Source organism: Lagenorhynchus albirostris, chromosome 12 (genome assembly GCF_949774975.1).
Source record: "Lagenorhynchus albirostris chromosome 12, mLagAlb1.1, whole genome shotgun sequence".
Taxonomy (NCBI): Eukaryota; Metazoa; Chordata; class Mammalia; order Artiodactyla; family Delphinidae; genus Lagenorhynchus; species Lagenorhynchus albirostris.
The window spans coordinates 2320344-2345064 of record NC_083106.1 but is presented as its reverse complement, the minus strand read 5'-3'; the positions used below and the strand labels follow the sequence as shown (position 1 = coordinate 2345064).

The 24721-nt window shown below is 44.2% G+C and overlaps 1 protein-coding gene across 4 annotated transcripts in view; it reads left to right on the top strand.

Annotated features, from left to right (window-relative positions):
* The first annotated feature begins 543 nt into the window (after window positions 1-543).
* CEP43 (centrosomal protein 43) overlaps window positions 544-24721 on the top strand; it is a 28207-nt gene continuing 4029 nt past the window's right edge. For 3 of the 4 annotated variants that reach the window (XR_009543740.1, XR_009543739.1, XM_060167246.1), the window contains exons 1-11: window positions 544-701; window positions 1414-1467; window positions 3649-3703; window positions 4183-4271; window positions 4724-4861; window positions 7236-7316; window positions 9728-9787; window positions 17751-17977; window positions 21291-21403; window positions 22809-22877; window positions 24269-24308. Coding sequence is in view for 2 of the 4 variants with exons in the window: in XM_060167246.1 (XP_060023229.1) it covers window positions 600-701; window positions 1414-1467; window positions 3649-3703; window positions 4183-4271; window positions 4724-4861; window positions 7236-7316; window positions 9728-9787; window positions 17751-17977; window positions 21291-21403; window positions 22809-22877; window positions 24269-24308 (1028 nt within the window). In the remaining 2 variants the exon portion in view is untranslated. The remainder of the gene's footprint in view (window positions 702-1413; window positions 1468-3648; window positions 3704-4182; window positions 4272-4723; window positions 4862-7235; window positions 7317-9727; window positions 9788-17750; window positions 17978-21290; window positions 21404-22808; window positions 22878-24268; window positions 24309-24721) is intronic. The other variant, XM_060167247.1, reaches the window with a different exon arrangement.

The following is a 24721-nucleotide window of genomic DNA, read 5'->3' as shown; positions in this document are numbered from 1 at the left end:
GAAGATTTTGTGACTTTATTTACCTAAGTCATTATTTATAAACTCACATATTCCCTATTGGCTCCCTGCAAAGGGAGATGAGGAAATTAGTATATTTACTCTCTCTCACCCCCCCCACCAACGTTACAATTCTGAGTTCTACTTTTATACTGTCAAGAATTTGCATTCGCCTCTGCAATTATGATTACATCTTTCAAACTTTGCCCATAATTGACTGAAAACACTCAGCAGCATTCACGATATTAGGGGTACAGCGGGTCTGTAGGCAGCTCGCATATGCCTTTCAGCTGAACCTTTTCTGCACCCGGGTCAGCCTCCAGCTGTCAGCACTGAGATGACTTGGTGTCAGCTTTGGCTTTTACCGGCCACCCGAACCTCCTCCGCTTCGCCCACCGCCCCCAAAGCCCCCGCCTCCGGAGACGCCCGAGGCCCCGCCCCGCGCCCGTGGCCCCGCCCCCGCTCGAGGCCCCGCCCCGACGTGACGGCTGGCTGCGCGCCGGCGCCGGGAGCGTGGGCTGACCCGCGTTGCCGCGCGCCGTGCGGGCTGCGGCAACCGTCGGCAGTCGGCGCGGCTTGGGCGGTTGTCTTGGAGAAGCAAGATGGCGGCGACGGCGGCCGCGGTGGTGGCGGAGGAGGACACGGAGCTGCGGGACCTGCTGGTGCAGACGCTGGAGAACAGCGGGGTCCTGAACCGCATCAAGGTTGGGCGGGAGGCCGGGGGGCCGGCGGAGGGGAGGCCGGCCGCGGGCGTCACAAAGGGGCAAGGGACGCATCCGGCGGGCCGCCTGGGCTGAGGTCCGAGCTCGCGGGCCACCTCGGGGCGGTCCGCGCTCGGGTCGAGGGTCTCTCCCGGGGAGCTTCCGGGCCGCGCGGCGGCGAGCGGGTGGGGGGGGGGCCCGGCCAGCCTTCGTCGGAGGAGGCCGACCGGCGTCCGGTGGTCGAGTCGCCCGCTACCCACTCTGGTCCCGTTCCAGGCCCGGTGGTCGAGTTGCTCCCCGCCCTGGGTCTCCCCCGCCCCTGGGTCTCCCCCGCCCCTGGCCTCTGCTGCTGGGCAGCGAGCCCCTCCCGCTGGCGGTGACGAGCGGGTGGCGGGCTGCTTCTCGGAGTGTACTTTGCAACCTTGACGCGACCGATGGGCGTCATGAAGGACCGGAAATCAGGATCGCAGCCAGAGTGATGGGTGCTGACAGTGCCAGGGGGACAGACGGTGGGCACGGGGCACAGAGAGCTTGCGCCCCTTCGTCAGGACGTCTCGGGACGCCTTCTGGTCTCTCTTTGCACCTGCCTGCTGAGCGTTATCATCGTGCTAGTTTTCCCTTTGCCTTTTGAAATTTCAGCTGGTGAGCTTCTCGTCCTGAAAATGTCCTGAGATCATTTTTGTTTCTTTACCCCTGCCCCCCGCTTTTTTTCAAGGCTGAACTCCGAGCAGCTGTGTTTTTAGCGCTAGAGGAGCAAGAAAAAGTAGAGGTACGAAATCTACAAAGTTTAATGACTGTATTCGTTTATGTTTAATTTCTAATTACTTAAAAGCCACTCTAAAACAGTGTTTAGAGGAGTGTGTAGCCAGGGACAATTTTGAACTAAGGATTAAACTTCTTTACTGTTGGGAGAGGGTCAAGATTATTCTCTTTTCATGTATATTTTAGAGGTTTGGAGTAATCTAAAGAAAGTTAAGGCACCACAACTCCGAGGCCGATAGTAAATCTCATAGATCTCTTTCCCTAGGGGAAATCCAGAACACCTGAAGAAACGGTTGCACAGTGAGTGGGTTTACTGCGGGACCCCTTAGAACCTTTAATATGCTAATATGCACTGTGAATCCCCACCAGGTGGGAGGAATATCGTATGCAGCTTTTCTCCAAGTTATCCGGTCACTCAGTTATTTTATTTCATTTATTTATTTATGTATGTGTGTATGTATGTATGTATGTTTGCGGTATGCGGGCCTCTCACTGTTGTGGCCTCTCCCGTTGCAGAGCACAGGCTCCGGACGCGTAGGCTTAGCGGCCATGGCTCACGGGCCCAGCCGCTCCGCGGCATGTGGGATCTTCCCGGACCGGGGCACGAACCCGCGTCCCCTGCATCGGCAGGCGGACTCTCAACCACTGCGCCATCAGGGAAGCCTCACTCAGTTATTTTAAAATCATGTAGTCTTTCTTATGTCAAAGGTCCTGTCACTTCTCTCTGTATAAGTGTATTTAGTTTTTTCTCCCTACGGCACGTCCTGCCACCATCTTGAGTAAATATCCTGGAACCTGCCGTCAGCAAGCGTTACTCCATAATCAAGGCCTTCAGCTTCCTCTGTGACAAATCAGCCTCTTCTCCTTCTCACTTTAGACCTAGATGCCTTGCTCCTCTGTCACTTCATGAAGGTCTTCACTTCTGTGTTTTTCCAGACATGTCTTCTCTTAGCTGCCTCTTGTTCTTAGCTGGTCTGGACCCCATGGTCCATATCTCAAAAATCCTCACTACCTCGGGCCTCCCGGGTGGCGCAGTGGTTGAGAGTCCACCTGCCGATGCAGGGGACACCGGTTCGTGCCCCGGTCTGGGAGGATCCCACATGCCGCGGAGCGGCTGGGCCCGTGAGCCATGGCCGCTGAGCCTGCGCGTCCGGAGCCTGTGCTCCGCAAGGGGAGAGGCCACAACAGTGAGAGGCCCGCGTACCGCAAAAAAAAAAAAAAAAAAAATCCTCACTACCTTGCCTTCCAGCCATACTTGATTTGGGGAAAAATCTTAAGGGTCATTTAGTTGAGCCGATTAACGCCCCTCCCCGTTTGTGTCCGTCTGCGCTGGAGCGGTCCCCGCGCTGGACTGCTCATGTTCCTGGTTGGCAGTTCCAGCCTCTGAGGCCGTGAGCTGCTGACCCTGATTCTCGTCTCTGCTCAGCAGCTCCCACTTCGCCTTCACGTTAGCCTCTTACATCACCTGATTCCTTCACTGTTGACAGACGGTCTTGTCTCTCCCTTCACTAAGTAATAGAAGCATCAGATCCTAACTTTTTGTGTCCTCCCCCACAATCTGTCACTCATCTCAGAAAAAGCTCCCCTGCATCTGTGTTCATCTGTTTCTCGTTCCTTCCTGCTTTAGTAGAGGCGACTCTATCTTGTCCAAGAATAATCACTTTCTCTGGGTTTTACCTTCTAGGTGTTGGGTCAGTGCCTCTTCTATACGCTGTTAATCTTTGGCCTCTCCCTTTCTGCTGGCTCTTCTGTTGAGCGTGGGAACATGTTTACGTCTCTCTCAAGGAGAAAGCTGATTCCCTGGACTCATGTTCTGCTTTTCAATACCTCTGCAACTTTCTCCCTCAGTTTTGAAAGACTGTGTCTGTCTATACCTTTCCTTGTGCCCCAGGCACCCTCTAATTCATTAACATCCTAAACCCATCACTGCTACACCTAAGTAATTTCTTTTGTTGCTGTCAAGAAGAATCTCCTAGTTGAGTATATCTCAGTCCTTACCTGTCTTAGTCCTTACCTTAGCAAAAAATAGTTCCTGTAGTAATCAGTAGTTATAGAATGGGTTTAGCCATCATTTTGTGAGTGACAGTATTTAACTTAATATCTTTGCCAAAAAATTAAACTTTAGTCTACATTTTGTAGTCGTTTGGGGATAAATGTATAACACTTAAAATATTTCATTTTTTAACAGAACAAAACTCCTTTAGTCAATGAGAGCCTGAAAAAGTTTTTAAATACGAAAGATGGTAAGATGTTTGTTGTTGTTTATTTTGTCTGTCTCTGAATTTTCAAATCTTGACTCCATTTGGGAGAAATAATGAATTTCAGATTAGTTTTTGAAGTATCTGATTCTTCTAGGTTCTCATTTTAAATTGTATATTATTGTACAACTGAGTTGCCATTAAATATCAGTGGTCATGGGAAATTGTTGGTTACAGCCAATTTTATTGTAAAAAACTGATTTTCCTGTGAAAAGCAAAACACTCATCCATTTATGAAATGTCACATTGTGTTACTGATAGTTCCAGACCAATGGTCCTAATGCAGAAATGACGGAACTGAGATGTTCATCACCTCATTGTATTATTCAAGAGAAGAAATTTGCACTTTGAAACATTGAGAAACTTCTTTTCTCCCTTTACTGTAGTTACCTTACTTCCAGTGTCAGTGAGGAGGCCTCGGGCTCCTAAAGACCCTCTCCCACCTTCTCTTTTGCTCTTTGCAGGCCGGCTGGTGGCTAGTCTCGTTGCCGAATTTCTTCAGTTTTTCAATCTTGATTTTACCTTGGCTGTTTTTCAACCTGAAACTAGCACAGTAAGAATGATGCTTTTTACGTCTGTCTCTGAAACTGCCTTTGATACAGATGGGTTCATTACAAGCTGAAAGTTAACAAAATTTGACAACTTACTGAGTTTAATCTTGCATAAAGATTATATTTTATAGTTGATTATCTTTTTCTCAAAAGCCATCTGAGCTGTCAGATAGCTGGCATCAGTGTCCCTGCTTCACATAACTTGACAGAAGTGTTGTTATAGAGTTAACTTGTTCTGCTCTAAGCCTATACCTGGTAATGGAGACTCTGAATGCAGAGACTTGGTAAAAGAAATATATAATTCTTAAAAATGGATGTTTCATTCCTTAGAAAAATGGCCTCTTTGAGTTGAGAGATGTCTTTAAGTTCTGAAAATATTTTTCTTTAATCTCTGAAAATAACTTTTCTATATTTTGGTGCATTTATACTTCTTTATATCTTATTTCTTTCCCAGTTTCAAGGTCTCGAAGGTCGAGAGAATTTAGCCCGAGATTTAGGAATTATTGAAGCAGAAGGTACGGTGGGTGGACCCTTATTATTAGAAGTGATCAGACGCTGTCAACAGAAAGAAAAAGGGCCAACCAGTGGGGAAGTAAGTACAGTCCTGCCCTTCGTTACCTGTTTCTGTTTTGCAGTCATTGCCTGTCTAGTGCGGCCACGCAGATTAGTGCATACGTAATGAGTCAGATTTAAATAAAAAGAGGTTATTCCTTCAAAACAAAAGAAGACATACTCAGAGATTGTATAAATGCACATTTTGATGAAAATTGGAGATGCGGTAGCTCTGAGGCTGCTGCCGCACCTGTCCTGGGAGTGATGCTCAGATCAGGGAGTTCAGGGGCTGGGCTGTGTGGAGCCAGTCCCAGCTCCTCCACTAACTAGCCTCCGGCCTTGGTCCTCCTTTGTAGATGGGATGGTAGCCTTCGTTGCAGGCGTCGTGGGGCTTACAAGTGTGAGTTAGTCCACGCGTGAGTTACTGCATGTGAAATGCTGAGAACACTCAATTGTTGGTTGTTACTTTTACTACTATTTTTAAATGTAGAAGGGCTGAATTATAGGCTAGTTAACAATTTTTTGAACTTAAAGTCTTTTTTAAACTAGGCTTAAAACTCTAAGCTGTTGATTTTGCAGTTTCTAAACATTTTCATACTTCGTTTTTTTCATTAGCCATTGTCTTTCTTATCCTTTCTTTTTAGAAATCGTGCTAATGAGATTAATGGTCTGATTTCCTTTACAAACATTAGTGTTACATAAAGATATTGTTTCATGGATGTAGACAACATCGTGACTGTTCCAGATACCTGGTTAAATGTGTGCTTTTAGGTCAGGTTGGTCTGTAGGAATGTGGAAGGTAATGAACTTTGGACTTGTGATGCTGGAGAAGAAAACTAGACGTGGATTAGCCCACTGAACTCAGTGAAGCTTGTACCGAAAGTGCATTTTAGCCCCCCCTTAAAAACCAGGTTGCTATGCCCACATCTTTTCAGTCTTTTCTATTCATGATTGCTGAATTAATTCAGCTCTTTCTCTATTTCTTTCCTCTTTAAACGTTACAGTGACTATGTAATGGCAACTGAATAGTCTCCAGGTTCCTCAACTTGAAGATCCTGCAGGATGTGGCACCAACCTGGCTTTCTAGCCTTACACCTTTTTTTGAAATGTGCAACCTTGTGCTTAGGCCAGGTGGAGCTTACCTGTGAAGTGGCTTTTGCTTTCTTGCCTTCCCCCTTTTCTCATCTATTCTGCACCTGAAATGGTACATCCTCTCCCATACCTAGCTGTGCAATGTTACCATCCATGGTCTCTCTCTCTTTTTTTTTTTTTTAGTATATTTATTTTATTTTTTGGCTGTGTTGGGTCTTCTTTGCTGCGTGCAGGCTTTCTCTACTTGCAGCGAGTGGGGGATATTCTTTGTTGCGGTTCGCGGGCTGCTCATTGTGGAGGCTTCTTTTGTTGCGGAGCACGGGCTCTAGGCACACGGGCTTCAGTAGTTGTGGCTTGCGGGCTCAGTAGTTGTGGCACATGGGCTCAGTAGTTGTGGCTTGCGGGCTCTAGAGCGCAGGCTCAGTAGTTGTGGCTCACGGGCTTAGTTGCTTCGCAGCATGTGGGATCTTCCTGGACCGGGGCTTGAACCCGTGTCCCCTGCATTGGCAGGTAGATTCTTAACCACTGCACCACCAGGGAAGCCCCACCATCCATGTTCTCTTGACTCTGACTTCGGGGACGTTTTCTCTTGTTTTTACTCACTCCCTCTTGGCAGCCCCTGTAATTTAGTGCCTCATCCCGCATAGTTGTAATAGTTACCTGTTTTTTTTAAAAAATTTAATTTTATTATTATTTCCTTTAGACAGCAGGTTCATATTAGTTATCCATTTTATACATATTAGTGTGTACATGTCAATCCTAATCTCCCAGTTCATTCCACCCCTCCCCACTCAGTTACCTGTTTTTATGGGAGTCGCTTATATCTATCTGTTCATAGATCTATCTATCTATGAATAACGCAGCACCAGGAGCCGCTTTTGGAATGTACTCCTGTTTTTATGAGAGTTGCTAGTTGATTTTTTTTGAGACCGTGAAGTAAGGAAGCAAGTCAAGGAAAGGTAGAAAGAGTAGATCTTTGAGAATCACAGGACAGTGTTAGTGTGGCGAGTTGGGAAAGCAAAGTGAGAAGGTTAAATAACTCTGGAAAGGAAGCTTGGGGGCATGTTTAAATGTGGCCTGAGTATAGCCTGTTCAAGGTGTTTGGGTGAAATACTCAGCAGGTAATTAGAATCACAAATCTGTTTGCTTTGTGTTTTGGTAAAATTTGAAGAAAATCTAATGAGGATATTTATATTAATAGGAAGAAATAAAAGTGCCAATATTGTATAGTGGTTTTAAATGCTGATATTCTGTTGAGGTATAATTGGTATGTTCATGCTGTATTTTTAAATGTTTTAATTTTAAACTGTGAAATATTTCAGGGTGCACTAGATCTATCTGATGTACATTCTCCACCAAAGTCACCAGAAGGAAAAGCAAGTGCACACACTCCTCCCAGTAAGGTGAGTGGGCTAAGGCTCCACGGGGCTCTGCTTTCTGTCTCTACTCTTGTTGCAAGTTTTGTTGTTGTTAAAGTGCTTTTTTGTCTTTGATGAAGTATATATTTTAATGTTTATTTATTTACTTATTTATTTAGAGAGTCTTCTAAAACTTTAATAAGCTCCTTTGGGACCATTATTGCAAGACAGTAGGTTTTTAAAAATGCCATGTAAACATGCTCTTAAATTTTTTTGTCGACAATTTATATGTTGAGCCGCATGAGATTTTGATCTCAGTACACACTTTCCATTTTTAAAATACTGAATTTATTAAAAAAATTTTTTTTAATTTTTGAAAATTCTTTGCTTTGATATTGTTTTGAATATTGTATCATAGAAAGAAATATGCTGTTAAATAACAGAATTGTAGGATGTTTGGATTCATTTGGTACTTTGAGCGTTTTGTCCTTCAATTAACAAGGAAATTTACTTTTCATTTATAAATTGCTGTAATTTGAGAATACCAGGCTCCAACATATAGAATTGTTGTGTTGAATACTGTAGACAGGGGCCCAGGTTTGGAATTGTAAATGACCATGATTTTTTTATACTAATGAGATATTTTAAGGATTTATAAAAAGTCTATGCACTCTGGTTATATTTGTATGAGCTGTTAAAGTTAAGGCCTTCTGATTTCAGGGATTTGGATTAACGGAGAAAACAATTGTGTGGAACACTTGAATTTAAAATCAAGGCTCTCTGTAACAGTAGGAATGGATAGAAAGGTGGTGGTCTGGAAAGGCATCTTCCTGTGCCTGGCTGAGCACAGCACGGTGGATGAACCAGCCCATCTTACCCCAGGACGGGCTTGGGTCTGATTGTGTTGTGTGACTTCCTCTGACTTCTGTTTGGAGAGGTGCCGTGGAGTACATCCCCAAGGTGGCTCCTGGTGCTGTGTTATTCGTAGATACAAGTTGTGTCTTTTTAAATTAGGGCAGCAAGTGTGCTGCTAGGTTCCTTGCTTTTCCAGATGCCTGGGCGTAGACACCAGTGAATGGTTCCTGTTGCTGTTTATTGCTGGTTCTTTGATTTTGTTGCTCCTTTTTATTTTTTAGATTTAGAAATCAGAGGAATGCTGTGCCTTGGGAACGAGGCTCTCACGCTGCTGGTAGCTGTTCTTTTTCCCGAGGCCTAGTTAGCCTTTCCTAATAGGGTCGGTTGGTCTTGGAAGCATTTTCCCGTGATGCTCATTGGAGCCTGGAACCTGCTGTACAGGGAGAACGAGGTCGTGAGTGAATCTAAAATTCACTTCAAATTAAGTGCCAGATATAAGAGCCTTAGTAAAAAGAAAGGTTTGCTTTCTGTGAAAATATCTGGCTTTAGAGGGATTAAAATTAACCATATTCCAAAACACGTATTAACACCTATAGTATTGAGTTATTTGGAAGTTCTCTTCTTAGCATATTATTTTCTAAAGCATATTGGCAGTACTAATTTTCCACATATTGTGTGTCTTCAAGATAAAATGTTAATGTCTGTTTTACATATCCGTATGCTCTCTACATAAAAAGAGTTTTAAGCTCTATCATGAGAATTATCAAGAGAATCTTAAGTTTTAAGTCAGGAAATGTTGCTCTAAATACAGAGAAGTGATGGTAATTTTTAAGGTGTCTCCAGGTGGTCCCTGCTTCTGCCACCTTCCGATGGTTTTCAGCCTTGCCTGGGCTCTCAGTCGCATCATCGGCCCGCGGGCGCAGTGAGCACTTCCGGACACCGTGGCCCATCTCTAGTGGGGCTGGATGGGGTCTATTTTAAGACAAGGCATTCTTTTGGCAGTTAGACCGCAGTTCCCCTGTTGTCCTACAGGGTCTGGATTTGGGATTCCAGCCCTTGCCCCACCCTTTTCTTGCCCACTTTCTTCTCTCTCTGAGGTCTTTGAGTGGTTTGGGGGCTCTACGAAGGGCCTACAGGGCGCCTCATCGGTCTGGAGAGCACTAAGAGTTCCGGGAAGTTGGGGCCAAGCACAGGGTCCAGCCCGGCCCTTAGAAGCGTGCTTTGTGTCCTCCCGAGGAGGGAGAGGTGAGGCCAGGGCGGGCCCCAGAGGAAGCTGCTGAGGCGTGCAGGCTGGCTTTCTTAGCGCGCTGCTGGACGGAGCGGGACAGGAGTGAGTCCCCACCCACAGGAGCTGAGCAGGGGCTCTGGTCCCTACGTTGAACCCCGGGACTGTCGGAGGGAGAAATTAAACGTGAGCTGAACCACTTTAGGAAGAGTGTGAAGAAAAGACTAAAACATTGGATTTCAAAATGAAGCATATTAGTTAGATTTTCCATTTTTAAGAAATTTTCTAATAGGAATCTGTATTGGTTTGGTATGAATTAGTTTATTTTTAAAGATTTATACTTTGTGGTAAAATGTCATTTTATTCTCATGCTCAGATACCAAGGTATAAAGGACAAGGTAAGAAGAAGCCAAGCAGGCGGAAGTCTGGTGCCAAGGTAACGCGGGGCGGCCGAGGAGGAGAGCGGCCTGGGCCGGGCCGACCGCCGGCCTCACGCGGGCCTCCTCGGGCGCTGAGTTCCCACTGGCCTAGGGTTACGTTTTCCTTCGAAATGTCACTTTCTTTTATCTGTGATCAGAACATGCCAAAGTCATGGTGACGTAAAAGAAAAAGTAGTCTGACTTTCAGTTTTTATCCAGGTGAAAATCATAGTGCTGTATTTTAAAACTCTGCTCTCGGTTTTGCTTTGAGAATTCCTTGTTTTTTTGGCAACAAAAACAAGTTGAAGATACTTACTTTCCTCTTGAATGGATGGTCACCTATGTATTCTTAACGTTATGATTTTTATCTGAGGTAACTAGAACATCAGACTACTTTTTGGATAAGTTCCAGTCGATGAGTAAAGGCCAGCCCTGGTTTCCTTCAAGACACTTCTGTTTGTGTTGAGCAGCTCGTCAGCCCCTGCACGTGTTAGCCTTTCTGAGCGCTGCCCCACAGCAGACTCACGGGGGCGCCACTGTGTCACCGCCTTGGCTGCTTTTTCTCCTTCCCAAAAGATCTGAGAATTCGACTAAGCTAGTAGATGAGCTGCTTATAAAATTTAAGTATTGGAGTTCTCAGAAGCATTAATTATCTGTATAGTTCTTACACTCATTTAGAATAAGATCAAGTTATTTAACGTTCAACTGTGTGAGAATATCACTAGTCCTTGTTGAGCCTGTAGTTTATGTGTAGATTTTTTCACTAAGTTGAGGGCTTCCAAAATTAAAGGCTTTTGAACAATTGTATTTGCTGTGTTAGCTGGCTTTAGTTCTAGTGGTTTCAATGGTAAGTTCCTGTTACTATATTTGTTCACACTATGCTTTATGCACTACTACATGCGAAGATGTTTTTAAATGTATTCGAGTATGTTTGAACATTTACATAGTGAAAGTCTTTGTTAAGTGCTGGGGGCAAGACAGATTTAACATGGGTCCTCACTTAAGCAGTTTATGGTCAAATTGGAGACGTGAGACAGACCTTAAGAAAAATAATTAAGCATATAAACTAGGATGCTTTTTTATAGATGTTTTAAGTCAGTTTCTTGTACTATTTTAAAGTATATTTCGTCATATTAAATTTTAAAAATCTTGTTGGTGTCATGAGTTTTAAAGAAGTTAAAACATTTGAAAGAAGTTGATACGTAGAACCAAAGCCACTAGGAGACACATTTCGCTTTGTGTGCTGGACGCAGGGGCGAGGGCGCAGACATCGCCCTCCCTCTGCGCCTCCCTCTCACGTGCTCTGCGGGTGACTGAAGAGGCTGCACAGGCCTTATTCTGGAGCTGCAGGCTGCACGTCGGGCCCCTTTTATTTCACGATTATATTCCTGAGCCCAGAACACTTCCTCAGCAACTTGGAAACCTTTTCCATTCTGTTTCCCTGTTCTTGTTTCCAAATTGCGTCTATAAGAAGTCCGTGTTGTACCCAGCGTTGCCTGTTTCCAGCCCAGCGGAGGAGCCGTTAGCTCTCCCTCCCTCTGCCTTCACCTTTTGCCCTGTGCATGCAGCAGGGTCCCAGTACCCTTAGTATCCTAACTTTCTTAACATCTTAATAATCCAGATCCTGAGCTGCATCTGGTCATGGGGGTTGTCCACAGCCAGGCTCCAGGGGGAGCCGTTCACAGGGTAGGTAGTGGCACCTTCGGGTGGGCAGAGCTGGGAGTGGTAGCCCAGGGCGCCCAGTAGGAAGTGTCTGTGTCTTACTGTTTCTTTTGCCTGCGGGGAGGCACAAGTATTAACTGCTCATTCAGAGACTTCTGGCTGTTTTCAGAGAAGCTATATTCATATCAGAAATAAACTTTAAAAAATCAGTTACATGTTTAACTGGTTTGTACGTAGTATTGTAAGCCCGTTAATATGCAAAGCAAAATCTAAGGGTTTTGAACTAATTTAATTTGAGTAAAAATAAAAGTTACGTTTCTTTTTGTTATTGTTGTAGGACAATAAAGGATGCTAGAAGAGTTAGAATACAAGATGCATAAATATTAGATGGGAGGGCATTTCTTTAACGAGTTAAACGTTTTAAATGTGCATTAACACTTCCAAAGTATCATCCGTAATAATGTATTTTGGTGTGAACCATTTTGTTGTACCAAGCATGGTGCTAGTTGTCTGAAAAAAATAAATGCATTTTATTTATTATAACAGACTTTTGGTAGGCTCCACTAAGGTTTTTACCATTCAGTTGAAAAAACTAAATAAGGTATTTGATGTTTTCGTTTGTTTTTAACACGAAGCTGTTTTAATCATCACATTAAATGTAGCATGGAAGGTTATCCTTTCTTTTCCTAATCGATTTTTAGGTGTTTTAAAACTGATTTGTGTTGAGGTGTTTTTTTGCTTCAAGTTCTTAATAAATGACATTTCTAAATTTGTTCCTTGTTTTCAAAATTCTGGGATAAGCCCAGCTTTATGTTGATTTAGGGCATTGATGGGGATCACGTGTTGTGTACGTTTGGGAGCGTGTGTTTCCGCATCTTTTGCGGTTGCCTTCGGGTTTTCGAGCTGTAGAAATGATCCCCGAAAGTACAGTCTCACCTGAGGGTTTTCTAGATGAACAAAACAGTATTATTCTGTACACACACACGCGTGCACACACCCACACCCACACCCACCACCCCCTCAATGAAGGGATGCATGTGGGTGAACAAGATGCCAGCACTTGGCCCATAACCCATAATTGTGCCAGGCCTTCTGCTTCAGATCCCAGACTTCTTGTCCGCTGAACCTGCGAGCTGGCTGCACAGGGTAAGAGAGCAGAGCCGCTGGACAGCGGGTAATCTTCAGGCCGACTTCACAGCCAGACATTGGTTCTCATGTGCATCTGTGGGAATTACAGATTGTTTATACGGCATATACAGAAAAACTGAGTTTTTAGAAAGAGGGGCTTGTATGTCTGTTTTGTGGTTTTCAAATTCCACAGTGTTTATTTTCTAGATAAGTAAATTAAACCTTTAAATATATGTGTGTTGGGCTTCCCTGGTGGCGCAGTGGTTGAGAGTCCGCCTGCCGATGCAGGGAACACAGGTTCGTGCCCCGGTCCGGGAGGATCCCACATGCCGCGGAGCGGCTGGGCCCGTGAGCCATGGCCGCTGGGCCTGCGCGTCCGGAGCCTGTGCTCCGCAACGGGAGAGGCCATAGCAGTGAGAGGCCCGCGTACCGCCAAAAAAAAAAAAAAAAAAAAAAATGTGTGTTTTACACACATATACAATGGTAGTAAAACTACTTTTCTAAAGAATTCATTAGTAAGTCATGGGTCACAAACTGTCTTTGGCGGAGTCGGGGAGGGGAGCTGCAGGCTGAAGTGTGGGCGGGGAAGAGAATTAGAATTGCACAAGTATTTTTGAATACTTTTGCAAAACGGGGATGTTTCTTTGGCTTTGCTGTTCCTCTGTTATGAACAGTGCAGATTAAGCCTTTAGTTTAGAAAAACAAAATTATTTCTTCCAGGTTTTTAAGACATTCTACTGATAATTCAGTTTTTGGCTACTGGAAAATTGGTAGTTATTTCTCTGTGAAACTTCTTTATGATGCTGATTTGCTGTTAATCTAGAAATGATTGAAATCTTGAATGTGTAAGTATACTAGTAGAAAATTAAACATACACTAGAACTTCCTTACAGTTTGGCTGTAATTTACCATAAAGCTTATTAGCCCTGGGGTCCATCCAAGGGCTTAAGTGACCGCTGTAGTGCTGTGCAGTAGGCCTTCTGATCTGGAAAGACAAGACTTTGTTGTTTTATTATAATTACCTCTTAGTTCCTCGGGCAGCTGTAACAAAGCACCACAAAGTTGGTAGCTCGAAACAGCGGAAGTTTACTGTCTCACGGCTCTGGAGGCTGGAAGTCTGAGATCAAGGTGTCTGCGGGATTGCCTCCTCCTGAGGCTGGGATTCTGTTCCCGGCCTCCCTCCCGGCTTCTCGCAGCTCGCAGCAGTCCTCGGTGCTCCTTGGCTTGTAGACACATCGCTCCAGTCTCTGCCATCATGTTGACGGGGCTTCTCCCTGTGTGTGCCTGTCCTCTCTTGTTGGGACACCAGGCGTATTGAGTTAGGGGCCTGCCCGCCTCCACTGTGCCCTCCCCTTAACTGGTTACATCTGTAGTGACCCTACTTGTAAATGACGGCACATTCTGAAGTACTGGGTGTTAGGACTTCAACTTACCTTTTGGGGGGATGCAGTTTAACCCATAATAACCTCCAAGGCTTCTGAGGTTGTCCAGGGAATGAATTCTAAGGCATTGTCATAGGAATTTTTTGTTTGGTTGCATTTCTTTATTTTAAACAATTCTTAATCTTAGCTGTTTAGATTTATCCTGAGTCTTAATTTGTCCACATCTAGGTGATAGAGACTTAAGTAACTGAAGTTTGTGTATGAGACTTGTCTTAAGCCATGATAAAAGTTTTTTAAACAGATCCCAGTCTATTTCAATTTCAGTTATAAGAAATAGACCATATTTTCACTAGACCAGTTCTTCTTCCTGTGTTCTCAATATCAGTTGATAGTCTCCAAAATTGAAACAGGGAGCCATTCTTAAATCTCACCCCTCTCGCAGTTCCCATATTAAATCCATTACCAAGTCCTGCTAACTTAACTTGTATATGCTTGTCTGAACTGTCCCGTCTAATTAATCCCTATTCTAGCTGTCAGTTTCCTCATAGGCAAAATGGAATGATACTATGTCATTCCTGTCAGCATTATTATGCCAGCTTTACAGATAAAGAAATGGAAGCATAGGGAGGTCAGGGCCTCGTGTAAAGTTACATAGAAGAGTTGGGATTTACACACAGCATCCAGCTGCTCTACAGCTCTAGTTAAATCCCTTGTACCTTCTTTTTTGGAGTTTTACTCAAACAGCCTCCTAACTGTTCTCCTCTTTTAAGGGTTTTGGCTCTTCAGGTTTGTTTTTTACGTAGTCACGTGATCCTTCTAATATGCAAACGTGACTCCTCCGTGAAATCTCTCTGTGATCTGGGACCTGTCTTGCTTTATTCTGCTGAGCCTCGCTTTAACTTCACACTTTAGGAATTCTGAGCTCTTTGTGTTTCTTGGTGCATATCCGTTGTTTCTCAATTTTGTGCCTTTACTCTAGCTAATCCACTGCCTAGAATACCCTGTCCTTAACTCCTGTCTTCAAAGTTCTGTTTATTTTTAGAACTCAGCTTAGACATCTTTACCTCCAAGAAGACATTTTAAAGCTTCCTTTTTTTAAAGTTTGTATTTGGTGTCTCTCTGTACCCCATGTGTATCTCCATTATTAAACTTACCATTTAAAAATCTAAAAAATAAAAAAATAAATAGATCCCAGGGTATATGCATCGTGAGTTGATCTGTTGTTGCTCAAAAAATTGGGGCTTCCTCCATGGAAAATTGCTCTTAAAGTTTTGCAGTACTTTTGTTTCAATCTACAGAATATTTTGATAAATGCTTCTCCTCTTAGTGTGGATTTTTTTTAATAGTAAAAAATATTCGGAATTAAGTTTAGTGAATTCATTACTAACCCGGTTAGGTAATGGTCTTTTTGATAAAAAATGAGCCATAGTTACGAAGTGATGACACATTCCTATGTGATTTAGAAATTGATTTTGACAGCGCTTCCAAAGCAGATTGCGTGTTTTTAAAGTTTAATTTTACTCCATAGATAAATAGAACTATAATTTTAAAACAAATTATTATTTTAAAAAATACGTATTGTGTTGAACATCATAATATGCTACTCCATGAAACTTGTCTTCCTAAAACTAGTCTTTTGTTTCATAGCAAGACTAAAACCTGTCAAAAATAATCATGGATCTGTATTGGTTATTAAGTTCAGATAGTTCATTATATGGACTTAAATTATGTTGCTGTGAATTCATGGGGAGGAAAGACTTTGTTGGAATAATGATGGTTTCCTGTAATGTGCTTTACATTTGTATTTGTCCGTTTCATGTCAGGTGTCCTTTTGAATTTTCTCACGGATGTTTTGAAGGAGACAGTCTTTCACTGTCTCAGTATCTGTAATCATAAATGTGTTTAAACAGCACAAGAATGCAGGGTATTTATTTCCAAATGCTATTCCTTTGAAAAGATATAAATCAATTTTTAAAATATTTATAAATCAGCAATTATAACGGGCATGAATGTACTTAAGAAATACATAGGTGGATGATGCTTCTCTATAATTGATAATAGGAAAACTTCAAGAAAGTTATTGGGAAGTTTGAAAATGTGTCTGCTTCTTTGAAAATATCCTATGTTGTCTAAAAGGGTGATAACTTGGTATTTATTTCTCCAGACATCTCTTTTTACAACCATTGATGTATCTGTATTAATAACATATGGAATGTATAGCTCTATACAAGGCCCTAAAAATTGTACAGCATATATCTTACCTTCTGTCAACTAATCATGGCCTCTAATTAGTGTAAAACTATAAGTGTATATCTTACTGCATGGTACCTTCTGTCTATACACAGATTGAAAGTGCAGTCATCCTTAGTGTCTCCTTGAGTAATTTCTAACCTGCATTATTACCACTTTTCCCCAGCTGCCCATCCCTTTTTTCTTACCTCCTGGTAATAATTTGACTTGGGAAAGACTACTGTGGTTCAATCCTTGAGGAAATTCATGCCTGAGAACATTAAATTCCTTACAATCATATAGTTAGTAGTCGAGTGTGGACTACATCACACACTCCGTGTTTCAGGAGAGAGCTCATCTCACACCCTGTGGCATCTGACGCAGCACTGCTCTCTGTAGTGTGAAGGCTGAATCTTGGGAAACTGTCATTTTTAACCCATAAAAACTACAGTTTCATATGACTCAACCTAATAGCAGAGCATAAGCCTTTAGAGCTAATCTCTGGAATCAGACTTTGATATCAGACGCCTTTACTCCCCGGCTTGACAAGTGACTGCAGTGTCTCTACATCTCCTTTTCCATTTCTGCAGAGAAAACAGAACCTGCCCCACACACCATAAGGTTATGTTGAGGATTAAAATGAGGTAACACATGGGAAGCATTTGAAGACTTTCCATAAATGTTAGCTACTTTTATTATTACTATCATGATATTTTGGTTTTGTTGTTATTATTTTTATGTTGTTGACATAGAAATGTCTAAAGACAAAAAGAAATCTGACCAAGGATAGAATAAAATTAGGTTGTGAGGGTTAGGGCTACCTGAAAACAAGAAAATACAGTGTGCAGTATATTTTCTGCTGACATCACCAGATCAGTAGGACAGGAGTAAAAATGCTTGAGAATTTTGTATGTTGGTTTCAGATATATAGAAACATATACATCAGTACATGCATCCATGGACGTTGAAGGGAGGTGTGGAATGGGGAGTTACTCTGAAAGTCTAAAGACCAGTGATAAAACTAGCAAAACTTTACTTTAGAAATGTGAACGGTAAAGGCGGCATCTTTCACCTTGATGTCCGCTGTATTTGGCACTGGATGGAAAACTAGTTTTATTGACGACCACTTTGTTTTAATGCTTGGTTCATTTATGTGATGAACTAATGATAATGAACTAATCTTCCTTATATCCTTTATTAGTAATGCTTTTTATTTGAGAGTTGAAAACATATTAAGGTAATTTATGAAGCAGTGATATATAGGTAAGAGGAAATGGGAAAGTTTGTGTATAAATGGGCTAGGTAAAGGTATTTCCATTTAGGGAGGGAGGAGAGGAATGGTACAAACATGTTTGACGTTTTTCCCCTTCAAAAGTTAGTTATGCTCTGAAGGCTGGGGATGAACTGGTAGGTCCGGGGGGTCCCACTGCACCTCATGCAGTTGCAAGACCCCACGTGTGTATGCGCGTGCATACACAGAATTGTGTATGTTCACGTGACTTTTTTTTATTATTTAAGATGTCTTATTAAAGTTTTATTTCGCCAAGGAGACCTTTTCTCTTTTCCTCTCTTTTTCTAGAAGGCCAGCAATGATGCTAGTCAGAGTGATACCAGTATCTCATCATCAGAACCAAAGAGCAAAAGTAGTCTTCACTTACTGGCCCATGAAACAAAAATTGGATCCTTGTTAAGCAACAAAAGTCTAGATGTCAGAGACAAAGCTGGTCCTTGTCCAGATGAAGATGATATGGAAGGAGATTCTTTCTTTGATGATCCCATTCCTAAACCAGAAAAAACCTATGGTTGGTGAGTAACCTGTGCTTTTATATTATCAGACTAGCGGCTTGAAAATAGAATTTCTAAATGTTTTATGTTTAAGAAATAATGAGCTACCAATGGTTCTGTAATTAGTGAATTTGTAAGTCTGATTTTGTGTCATTAAAGCCTTTTACGTTGTCAAACAATTCCAAGTTTTGAAGGACCTAGATGTTAATGATCTCAGCAGGTAGGCTTGTACTGAGTGCCTGCTGTATGCAGGTACAGGTGCAACACTGTACCTGCATACAGGTACAGGTACAGGTGCAACAGGTACAGGTGCAACACTGTACCTGCATACAGGTACAGGTACAGGTGCAACAGGTACAGGTGCAACACTGTACCTGCATACAGGTACAGGTACAGGTGCAACAGGTACAGGTGCAACACTGTACCTGCATACAGGTACAGGTACAGGTGCAACAGGTACAGGTGCAACACTGTACCTGCATACAGGTACAGGTACAGGTGCAACAGGTACAGGTGCAACACTGTACCTGCATACAGGTACAGGTACAGGTGCAACAGGTACAGGTGCAACACTGTACCTGCATACAGGTACAGGTACAGGTGCAACAGGTACAGGTGCAACACTGTACCTGCATACAGGTACAGGTACAGGTGCAACAGGTACAGGTGCAACACTGTACCTGCATACAGGTACAGGTACAGGTGCAACAGGTACAGGTGCAACACTGTACCTGCATACAGGTACAGGTACAGGTGCAACAGGTACAGGTGCAACACTGTACCTGCATACAGGTACAGGTACAGGTGCAACAGGTACAGGTGCAACACTGTACCTGCATACAGGTACAGGTACAGGTGCAACAGGTACAGGTGCAACACTGTACCTGCATACAGGTACAGGTACAGGTGCAACAGGTACAGGTGCAACACTGTACCTGCATACAGGTACAGGTACAGGTGCAACAGGTACAGGTGCAACACTGTACCTGCATACAGGTACAGGTACAGGTGCAACAGGTACAGGTGCAACACTGTACCTGCATACAGGTACAGGTACAGGTGCAACAGGTACAGGTGCAACACTGTACCTGCATACAGGTACAGGTACAGGTGCAACAGGTACAGGTGCAACACTGTACCTGCATACAGGTACAGGTACAGGTGCAACAGGTACAGGTGCAACACTGTACCTGCATACAGGTACAGGTACAGGTGCAACAGGTACAGGTGCAACACTGTACCTGCATACAGGTACAGGTACAGGTGCAACAGGTACAGGTGCAACACTGTACCTGCATACAGGTACAGGTACAGGTGCAACAGGTACAGGTGCAACACTGTACCTGCATACAGGTACAGGTACAGGTGCAACAGGTACAGGTGCAACACTGTACCTGCATACAGGTACAGGTACAGGTGCAACAGGTACAGGTGCAACACTGTACCTGCATACAGGTACAGGTACAGGTGCAACAGGTACAGGTGCAACACTGTACCTGCATACAGGTACAGGTACAGGTGCAACAGGTACAGGTGCAACACTGTTTCAGGTACAGGTGCAACACTGATGAGACAGGCAAAATCTCTGCTTCCGGGAGCTCATACTCTGGACAGCAGCAGCAATAAGTTAAGAGTCCCCAGGTGCTGTGTTGCGTAGATGCAGCCCGTGTTACAGGAACTGAGAGAACGGAACGGCGGAGGGCGGGAGTGTGGGTGTGGAGGGCGGCCGGTTCTCAGTAGCTGTTGGAGAAGGCCTCACCTCAAGGGCGAGCTTATGGAGGGGAGAGCAGGCCAGGCGTTGAGCTGGGCTTCCGGAGCCCTGCACAGGCAGAGGTGAGTGGTGCGGCGGGTCCGAGGACCTGCGGCAGAGGAGCTTGCAGGAGGTGGAGTCGGGCCAGGGGCTGGGGCCACCGCAGGGCTTGGCTTGAACCCGAGGGGCCCGGAAGCCCCGGGCTGTGAGCAGCAGCGTGACTGCTCCGACGTGCTCAGTGACAGGGCCCCCTGGACGCTGGGTCTCCAGGCGGGAAGCTCTTAGGGTTTTCCAGGTGAGGGGTGATGGCGGAAGTGGTGAGCAATAGGCGGTAGGGGATGTATTTTGAGTTTGGATCCAAAAGGATTTGCTGGTAAGTGTGCGAGAGGAAAAGCAATATCAAGGGCAGCTCCAGGGTTCTTCCCAGGCTGAGTAACTAGGAGTTTTTCCAACTGATCGAGGTGAAGAGCAGGGGGAGCGTGGCTGGATCGCGCAGGTGAGCCGCGCGGCGGTCCAGAGCTCACTCTCGACCGGCGAGTTCGAGAAGGTCGTCAGTGGAAAGGTGAAGCCTGTTTTCGGGTGTGGGTGTGGGCATTCAGGGAGAGGTCTGGGCTAGAGGTGACAGGGAGGCATCAGTCTTGGCAGAGGTCACAGCCGGGAGACTGGAAGAGGTCACCAAGGAAGGGGCACTGCAGCGGGAAGGGGACCCAGAGAACCGGAGGGAGACGCGTCCTTGGAGGAGGAGGCCCAAGTGAGCAGCTGAGTTAAGTTCTGCTGAAAGTCGCCCTTTGCACTTAGCCCCGATGCCCCTCGTGGGCGGCCCTGGGGCAGTGTTAAAGGGTTAGCGTGGGTTCAGGAAAGCCTGAGGCGAGAGGACTGTGTGGCAGAATGATTTCCTGATGAGTTTTCCTGTATAGGGTACAGAGGGATGCGCGGTGGCTGGAGAGCGGGCATGGGGCTAGAAATGTTAAACTGCGAAGAACGGTAGCGCGTACGTGTGTTGATGAGAATGATCCGGTTTTAAAGAGGAAAGATGAACGAAGTAAGAGCGGGAGAGGGGAATTCCTGGAATGCTGCACCTCCGTGCTGGCGCTGGAGGAGGTGAGAGGGCGCCAGGCCGGAGGGCGAGCCTGCGGGCTGCTGGGCACTGCCCCGCGTCCGCTGCAGGCTGGCGGTCAGGGCTGTGTGCTGAGGTCAGCTGGTGGCGTCATTTGCGGCCTGCTCTCCGGGGCACGTCTGGGCTGTCATGCTGTGTTCGTCAGCTTCTGCGCTGTCCCTTGCCTGCATCTCTGGGCCACGGAAGGGGCTTCCGATAAAATCCCCGACAGTGAAGCCCCATGAAGCGGAGCGGTTTAATTTGTGAGACATCACACGCAGTTCTAGAGAGGGGGAACTTCCTGTGCGAACCTGCAGTGATTCTTAGTCTGTTTTGCCTTGCCGGGTGTACTTCATGATTTTGAATCTGTGAAATGTATATTCTTTATTTCCCAGCTCCTGTGTTGCCTACAAGATATATTCAAGCTGCTTGTGTTTTAATGGCAGAATGTAAGAATCCCATTTAACTGTACACTTGTTTCTTGCTAGGAGAAGTGAACCTAGTAAGCAAGTAGGAAGCCTTGCTTCGCTCTCGGACGCCCCCCCCTTAAAAAGTGGACTCAGCTCCCTTACTGGAGCTCCCTCATTGAAAGACTCTGAAAGTGAGTGTCTGGAAGTCCTAGGTTTGCTGACTGAAGACGTGGACTTGGAATGCTGATGATATTTTTTTCTCTAATTAATTAAGTAGTGTATGATCATTGTTTATTTTTTCAGGAAAATATATGTAAAATCATAAAAATAGCCCATAATTTTACTACTCAGTGATATTTTCTGTTAATATTTTATTTTTAAAATTTCTTTTGAGCATGGTCATATTCTCTGTATTGTTTTGTATTCTGTTTTTCCTATGCCATGGAAATATTTTTAGGAAATTGACTTTTTAACCGTCTTCTATAATAAATAGACATTATAATTTTTAAGCCATCTCTTTTTTGGACATTTAAATTGACTTATGTAGGATTTACTTACAATTAATTTTTAAAACTTTGTTTCATAGATTCTGTAGATAGCACAGTAATCATCGTAAGAATGTTAAAATACTGTTCTCCCTTTAGGGATTTGGATCAGATGTGTCTTTTTATATGCAGCAGAGGTAGGGATTGTTAGCTAGACGTGGAATGGCTCTCCTACTGCACACAGATGGTGACAAGACCAAGGATTTAAAAAGCAAAGCCTTAAACATGTAATCATGCAGATGAGCTTTGTACAGTATATCATAGTAAATATAGGATTTAATTGGCAGGGTGTTTAGAGTATAAATGTGCCTCTTTGAGTAGATCTTTATTAGGAAATTGCTGTGGGGTTTTGCATAATCTTGTAGTACTTACTAACCATTTTGTGTTATGTGATACCACTGTAGTAGGATTTCTCGGGGCACATAGAGTAAACTAGCCATGAGTCTGTTAGTTCGGCCCAGTTTCCCTCTTCTTCTCCTTTCCCATGGTATTGTCACCTTCAGTGAAGGAATCCAGAGTGTCATGATCATGTCACTCTTAATACTGACTAGGAAATAATGATTTAGAGAGGGCCTTGAGAACTGGGCACTGAAGAAATAAAAACCAATGAGGAGATAAGTTTGGTAAATGAAATAGCGATTAAATTGAAGCAAAATTTAGATGTTCAAAGGAAAAATAAAACTGATGAGAATAATTAACTGTAGTCCATGAATTCATACCCAGTAGGGCTTCTTATAGAAGGCTGATATCTGATAGTTGGGTAGAAAATGATTTTGATGGTCAGGTTCCAATAAAAAGTAGTATGGCTACAAAAAGGACATGTAATAGTGTGGTTAAAAAAGGGCTGTGTGATACATAGTGTAAGCATATTCTATTGTGTAATGCATAACAATGCATAATGCAGTGTAATTAATCACAGTTTGTAGTTTTCTTCTTAGTTTTTGGTTATGATGTATCAACAAACCCTGTACTGCAAAAAAAAGTTGACATGGTTTAGAGACTGTTATATTCTAAAAGTCAATTTAATGTGACTATTTTTTCCTGTTCACAGGTAAAAGGGGAAACACAATTCTGAAAGATCTTAAATTGGTCAATGATAAAATCGGATCACTTGGTTTAGGTCAGTAGATTTCCAGTTGCAGTATGGACTGCTTTAAGGCGATTATTATTATTATTTTTTGCGGTACACGGGCCTCTCACTGTTGTGGCCTCTCCCGTCACGGCGCACAGGCTCCGGACGCGCAGGCTCAGCGGCCATGGCTCACGGGCCCAGCCGCTCCGCCGCACGTGGGATCCTCCCGGACTGGGGCACGAACCCGTGTCCCCTGCATCGGCAGGCGGACTCTCAACCACTGCGCCACCAGGGAAGCCCTAAGGCGATTATTTTTTAGAATAAAATCTTAAATGAAGTGTCGGTCAGCCTACCGTGGGCATCTCATGCACAGATGGTTGGACGGTTTTTATGTATCCAGGGTTACTGTGTCGGCCAGGGGTGGAGGGAGTAGTAACCACAGCGGATTCTGTCCTCGTGGGGTTTAAACCTAGCAGGAAGATGGGTGTTAAACAGGTGCCTTACGGGTACTTTGAGTGTTAGAAGAGTCAGGCCGCAGCCTTACGGAAGCGGGGAGTAGTTTGACTTAGCCTAGCCTTGGCGATGGGGGAGCCTCTCCCAGGAAGTGACTGCTCTGCGAGACCTGCTGGAGCAGGCAGAGGGGAGAGCCTGCCGTTCGGACCGCGAGCATAGTGCGTGCCGAGGCAGAGGCGCTTCCCTGGGGCTGGCGGAACGTGGTCCGGGCCCCAGGGAGTCAGTCTGATGGGGATGGACGTGTAACAGGAACTCTGGGGTGTTGTGCCCCGTCCTGTGGCCTGGAGCAGCAGCGGGAGCGGTACTCCTGCAGCAGGAGAAGCCTCCGAGTGCCCTGGGCCACTTGTGGGCACCGTACCGCCTTCAGAACCTTGACGCTTCTGGAATAAGGCTTTAGAGCACAGTTTAGTTTGGGAGACAAAAATATTAGTCAAAGGCACTCACGTTCACAGACAGGTGCTTCACATGTGTAAAGCACGAGTCGGTCAACTCCTCCTGTAAAGGGCAGATGGGTATTTTAGGCTTTGTGGGCCACACGTGGCCTCTGAGTCTTCTTTGTATTTTTACAATCATTGGAAAATGTAAAAGCCATTCCTGACTTGCAGGCTGTAGAAAAACGGGTTGTGGGCGGATTTGGCCTGCAGGACAGGCTTGTATGTGTGACCAGGAAGTCAGAGGCTAATGTTAGGCTCCAGCCCACTCTTCAGTGACTATTTTGTCCTTGAATTGGCTACAGAAGCCGGAGGAAGGTGGGGGAGTGGGTGGTTAGTTTCCCCCAAATCCAAACTACAGCCCAGCTGTTCTTTTTAATGATGCCATATAATTCAGTAGTGTAGTTTTCGAAGGAAATGTGTGTCTAATTGTAGATAAATTGTGAGGTGTGTTTATATAAATATAACATATATATCTTTTCTTAAACTTACCAGGGACTGGAGAGGAAGATGACTATGCTGATGATTTTAATAGGTAAGAAAAATGGTTGGACAAGAAATACATAAATTGTAAACAGTTCCTGAACAGGAAAGTATGACAGGATTACGTTGGTGCTTATTTTAGTCTTTGATTCTCTTGTTCATATTGATTGAAGGTGAATGAAAGATAGTTAATCCAGAATTATACATTGGACTTTGAAGCGTGTTTTTGATTTTACATTAGAATAAGAACATCTGTATTATGTGCAGGGAACTTGATAAGAATAAGGAAAGGAAGTAACATTGAAGGATCGACTCAGAAGCCAGCAGAAGCAGTTAGGCCACTGGGTTGTCAGTGCTTTCGTTCTCCCCTTTCTGATCTCAGTGGGGGGAATTGTCTGCATTCGGCTTAAACAAATTGCCCCCTCAAATGGTTTTTCTGATTCACGGGACATTTCTTAATATTTT